The 5,829-nt window shown below is 50.8% G+C and overlaps 1 protein-coding gene across 1 annotated transcript; it reads right to left on the bottom strand.

Moving 5' to 3' along the window:
- Positions 1–1,046: 1,046 nt before the first annotated feature.
- Positions 1,047–4,963, bottom strand: LOC119405861 (uncharacterized). The gene is made up of 3 exons (XM_037672690.1): positions 3,780–4,963; positions 3,149–3,308; positions 1,047–1,811 (listed from the first exon to the last, which is right to left on the bottom strand). The coding sequence occupies exons 1-3, from the start codon at positions 4,961–4,963 to the stop codon at positions 1,047–1,049; spliced, it is 2,109 nt and encodes a 702-aa protein (XP_037528618.1).
- Positions 4,964–5,829: the final 866 nt, after the last annotated feature.

Here is a 5,829-nt window from a genome sequence, read left to right as displayed (position 1 = left end):
TAATCAATATCGACTGTATAGGCCCCATCGACCCGCCTTTTGCGAGGGAGCACAAATATGCTTTGTGTGTGGTGGACCTCTGTGCCAGGTGGCCTGAGGTCGTGTGCCTCCGCTCATTAACCGCTATGGGAAATTTTGAAGCTCCGCTGCAGATATGTTCACGCGTGGCCGCACCTGAAATTACTTACTCCGACCGCGGCACTAACTTCACAGCCCAGCTGACGCAGGAGTTTCTAGCTATCATAGGTCCAATCCCACGATACTCTACTCCTGACCACCCACAGAGCAATGGCCTTGTGGAACGGTTCCATGGCTCGTTTAAGAGCATGCTCTTCGATGTAGTGCGCAAACATGGTCGGAACTGGGACAGACACGTGCCATTGCTTTTGCGGGCTTCTTGTGAAGTTCCCAACGCAACCACAGGAATCGCTCCATTGGAGATGATGTTTGGGAGGACGCCTGAGGGACCACTAACAATACTACAGAAAACCTAGTCAGGGGAGTGTGTAGTGCCGGAGGACCTAAACACTTCTGCAATGGAATTCTTAAACAAGCTAAAAGCGAAGCTACGGGAGGTTAATGAGGAAGCAGAAGAGCTATGGGCTATCAATCAAGCAAAATCTGCAGCCCATTATAATCTAAGAGCTAAACATATGTAGTTCCAACAGGGGGACCAAGTTCTTATGCACAAGCCTAGCAACACAGGAAAACTAGCTCTGAAATGGACAGGGCCGGCAACAGTGGTTTGCCGCCACAGGCCGTACACAAACTTAATCGAGTTAAATGGCGGCAGCTGTCGAAGTGTTCATGCGAAGAAGTTGCGTGAGTGCGTAACCTAAGGTACGTAGCCACGGTAAGCACCGTGGGAGTTATTGTTGTAGCTCGGGAACAAGAAGGCAGCTGTGACACGTTTCGTGGCGAACAGTTTAATCTGATAACCCAGCATCTTGCTTGGCAATATATACACACAGGTTGCGGTGCGTCAGTAGTGACGTCACCGCGCTTTGTCCTTTTATTAGATACAACATTCCTTCTCCCTTATTTTTTTAATATCCACATCTTTCAGGCTGTCGCCGAACCCTTGTGCTTCGGCGTGGCAGAGGTTCAGGAGGAGGTTCTTCAGCGGCGGTAGAATCTGTAGCTTCAGACGTTGGTTCCTGGACCTCGGTAGGAGTTTCCTCCGTTTCTTCAGGCGTCGCCGGACCAGGTTGCGCTAGAGGTGTGCCAGTGATGCGCACTGTTCTGGGTAGAATAAGAGGAGTACTTGTATTAGCAATGTCATCCGCATGCATGAATCGCTCCTGGCCTTCCACATTGACTATGTAAGTTGCCACGCTGACACGGCGAACAATGGTTCCTTCTAACCAGTGCGGGTCGCCTGGTCGGATACCTCTCACCCGGACCCGTTCACCTGCATCAAATTCCCGCCACTTCTTTGTCTGTCCCTGGTCTTGATCTCTAGATGGAGTAGGCTCTGACCGCTTGGCTAATTCAGGGTGTAAAATGCTGAGACGCGTGCGCGGTGCCCAAGACAGGAAACTCTGTGCAGGAGTCTTACCAGTCGTGGAGCATGGCGTGTTGCGGTATGTGAAGAGGAACTGGTCCGGCCGGTGTTGAATGGTCCGTGCTTGCCCCGAGTGCCTATCGTCTCGCAGTTGACGTAGAAGGTTCTTTACCGTCTGGACGAGCCTCTCTGCTGCCCCATTCGAAGCCGGATGGTACGGAGGTGTCTTGACGTGTTGCACAGCATTGGATCTGAGGAAAACTGCAAATTCGTCAGACACAAATTGAGGACCATTATCTGTCACAATCTGTTCGGGAAGCCCAAACGTTGCAAAAACGGTGCGAAGCTTTTCTATAGTCTTCGACGCCGTGGTCGATTTCATGTGTATAACGTCCACCCAATTAGAATGGGCATCGACAAGCACCAAAAACCAGTCTTGTTTGTAGTATGGAAAGTCTAGATGCACTCGTTGCCACCGTCTGGCGGGCCGTCCCCATGACATAAGTGGTATGGCGGGTGCAGCGTTTTGGCTGAGCTGGCAAGTTGAACAGCGTCCAACTGTTTCTTCGATCAGCTCATTTAACTTCGGCCACCACACGTGACTTCTTGATAACATTTTCATGCGAGTGGTACCAGGGTGCCCCTCGTGCAAAAGCTGTAGCACTTCTGGCTGCAATGATTCGGGAATAACTACTCTCGTGCCCCAGGTTATGCAACCAGAGTCTAGAGACAGCTCGTTTCGCCGGACAAAATAGGGTGCAATATCAACATCTGATAGTCTTTCAGGCCAGCCATTCAAAACGAAAAGTTTCACTTTAGACAACGTGCGGTCTTTCTCAGTTTCCGCTTGAACCTTGCTTGCTGAAAGCGGTACTGCTTCACAGCGGAGAAAAACAGAACGTAGTCGCTCTTGTCTGCTTCGTTCGGAAGCGGCAATCGTGATAACGCATCAGCGTTAGACACTTGCGCACCCTTTCTATAAGTCCACTTGTACTGATAAGCCGCCAGTAACAGCATCCAACGTCGCATGCGCGCGGCAGCCATCTGTGGAATTGGCTTTGTCTGGCCAAACAGGCTAGCTAGCGGAAGGTGATCGGAATAAATTGTGAACTCACGCCCATAAATGTATTTAAGAAAGCGCTTTACCCCAAACACCACGGCCAACGCCTCCTTCTTGATATGCGCGTAGCCTTTCTCGGCGCTGCTTAGCGTGCGCGACGCGTATGCTATCGGCTTCTCTTGGCCGCAAACAACATGAAATAAAACTGCTCCAACCCCATAAGGGGAGGCGTCGCAAACCAGACCTAGTGGTTTTTTAGGGTCGTAGAATGTTAGTACTGAATCCTGAGTGAGCATTTTCTTGCTTTTCTGAAATGCCTTTTCAGTCTCCTCCGACCATGCCCAAGGTTCATCTTTTTGAAGAAGTTGGTATAGCGGCCTTAGTTCCGATGACATGTTCGGCATGAAACGGGAATAAAATGTCAACATGCCAAGATAGGCCTTTAGTTCCGTGCAATTTTTAGGCGTTGGAGCCTTTCTAATTGCTTCCACCTTTTCAAGGCAAGGGTGCACGCCTGTCTCATCAATAACGTGGCCCAGATATTTTACAGACTTCACAAAAAATTTGCACTTTTCGTGCCTTACTTTGACGCCGTGCTTCTCGAAGCGCTGCAGGACTGCTTCTACACGTGCCAGGCATTCGTTGTAGTCGGCACCTGTGATAAGCACATCGTCAAGGTAACAAACTACTCCACTTAGTCCCTTCAGCAACTCGTCCATGATTGCTTGGAATACTGCTGGTGCACTGGAAATGCCGTAGGGCATTCGAACATACTGGAATAAGCCCATGTGTGTATTTATAGTCAACAAGGGCCGCGAGTCAGGATGCAGCTCAATTTGCTGGTATGCTGACGACAAGTCCAAAACGGTAAACACTTTGCCTCCTGCTAGGAACGCGAACAGGTCTTCAACCGTTGGCAGCGGGTAGTGATCAGTTTTAACGCAGGGATTTACTGTCACTTTATAGTCTCCACAAAGGCGCACTTTGTTCCCTGGTTTTTCGACTACCACCAACGGTGTGGCCCAGTCACTTTGTGTTACACCCACCAGTACCCCATCAGCTTGTAGGCTATCTAGGTCTTCTTTAACTCGCTCCCTTATGGCATATGGTACTGGACGTGCCTTGCAGAACACTGGCAAGCTACCTTCTTTTAAGGAAAGTTTCGCTTGAAAGCCCTTTATCAGTCCTAACCCAGGAGTGAAAACGCTGGCATACCTTTTCACAAGGTTGTCCGCCGCGAGCTCCGCTTGCACCGTGTGAATGCCGTTCAAGTCGACGCCCAGGTTCTCAATCCAATCGCGTCCAAGTAGCGCTGGCTTGTTTCCTGGCACCACAACTACTGGTAGAATCTTGCGCTGTCCGTTGTACTCGACCGGAACCTCGGCTTGCCCCTTCACTTCCAGCGGTGCTCCTCCGTAAGTCTTCAGCTTAACCGTAGACGGTGTGAGCGGCGGAGGATTCACTAGCTGCTTCCATAGGTCTTCCGATATCAGAGAAACAGCGGCTCCTGTGTCTACTTGCATCTGCACGCGCTTCCTTCCGAGCATAAGTTCTACCTGATACGGCTGCTTCGCAAGGCCGGCGTGATGTACGGCGTAGAGCATCATCTCATTATCTTCTTGCTGGTCGGCAACGGCGTGAATTTTTCCCGCACCCGGCGGGCGTTGTCCGCATACTCGAGGCAAGTGACCCGTGCGTTTGCAGCTGTAGCATCTTGCTTTCCGATAACGACAAGAATTAGCGTCGTGCTCTTGCCCGCAACGGTGACACTTTGTCTTCGTTGCCTCGTATTGCTTGCCTGGCTTGACCGCAAATGCCGCTTTCCTGCCTGTCTTCCTTATCGCATGGACGTCGGCTTCCGTTCCACTGCCAGGTCGAAACCCCCTGGACTCCTGTTCCGCCATTTCAACGCTTTTGGCAAAGTCACAAGCAGATTCAAACGACAGCTCCTTCTTTTTTAGTAGACCCGTCTGAATGGCAGGGTTTCGCAGTCCAGCGACGAACCGGTCGCGTAGTGCGTCGTCAAGGAATGTGCCATACTTGCATTTAGCGGCCATGTGCTTCAGTGCAACTGCAAACGTCGCTACTGTCTCACCTTCCGCTTGGTACCGCCTGTTGAATCTGAATCGCTCTGCGATGATTCGGCTTGCAGGCTCGTAATGGTCACTCAGTACCTTGACCAGGTCTTCGAGACTCTTCTCCGCAGGGGTCGCCGGTAGAAGCAAATCCTTGAGCGTCTTGTACGCGTTCTTGCCAATGGCCGTTATGAAGGCCGACTTCTTAAGCTTCTCCTCTTGTACGTTGGCTACTTCGCAGTAGTGTTCGAATCTTTCCACGTACGAAGCAAAGTCTTCATCGCCGTCCTCCAGGAATGCGTCGAATTCCCACATCTTGGCCATGCCGTACACTGCCCTGCCTCCGTTCGTCACGGGATCCGCCCCTTTCCATCGTAGATTCGTTTCAGCATCTTCGTCGCCAGTTGTTGTAGCTCGGGAACAAGAAGGCAGCTGTGACACGTTTCGTGGCGAACAGTTTAATCTGATAACCCAGCATCTTGCTTGGCAATATATACACACAGGTTGCGGTGCGTCAGTAGTGACGTCACCGCGCTTTGTCCTTTTATTAGATACAACAGTTATATTTGAAACTGACGAGGAGTACGGGGATGTGCGAGCGCTAGGGAGGAGCACACAGGGAAGCAACAACTATACTGAAACAGATCACTTAACAGACGTGCAGGGGCGAGAGCTAAGCGAGTTAGTAAGTAGCTGTTCGCAAGTGTTTCAAGCCACACCAGTCAGATGTAATGCCGGAGTACACAGCATCCGCCTAAAGACAGGGAGTGAACCCAAATGAGCCTATAACTGCCGTGTGCCTTTTGCCTTAAGAGGTGAGGTGAAACGTCAGGTTCAGGAGCTCTTGCATTTGGGGCTGATATACCCTACATAGAGTAACTTCGCGCACCCTGTGGTATGCGTAGCGAAAAAGAATGGGGGCATACGCCTGTGCGTTGATTACAGACAGCTGAACGCGATCACTGAGCCCTATGCGTGTACCATGGGCCGAGCAAATGAGCTGCTTTACAAAGTAGTGGTAGCCAATTACATGACGGTAATCGATATGCTACGTGGGTATTGGCAGGTACCTCTAGACGAGGAGGCAAAGAAATATGCGTGGAAGGTGGTACCGTTTGGTCTGCGCATCACAGCTGTCACTTTTCACCGCATCAAGAACCAGGTTCTTGAGCCGCGTAGGCAATATGTTT

Source organism: Rhipicephalus sanguineus, chromosome 9, assembly GCF_013339695.2.
Source record: "Rhipicephalus sanguineus isolate Rsan-2018 chromosome 9, BIME_Rsan_1.4, whole genome shotgun sequence".
NCBI classification, from domain to species: domain Eukaryota; kingdom Metazoa; phylum Arthropoda; class Arachnida; order Ixodida; family Ixodidae; genus Rhipicephalus; species Rhipicephalus sanguineus.
Note: the sequence above shows the minus strand (reverse complement) of the source record. Positions and strands in the feature narration are given on the sequence as shown.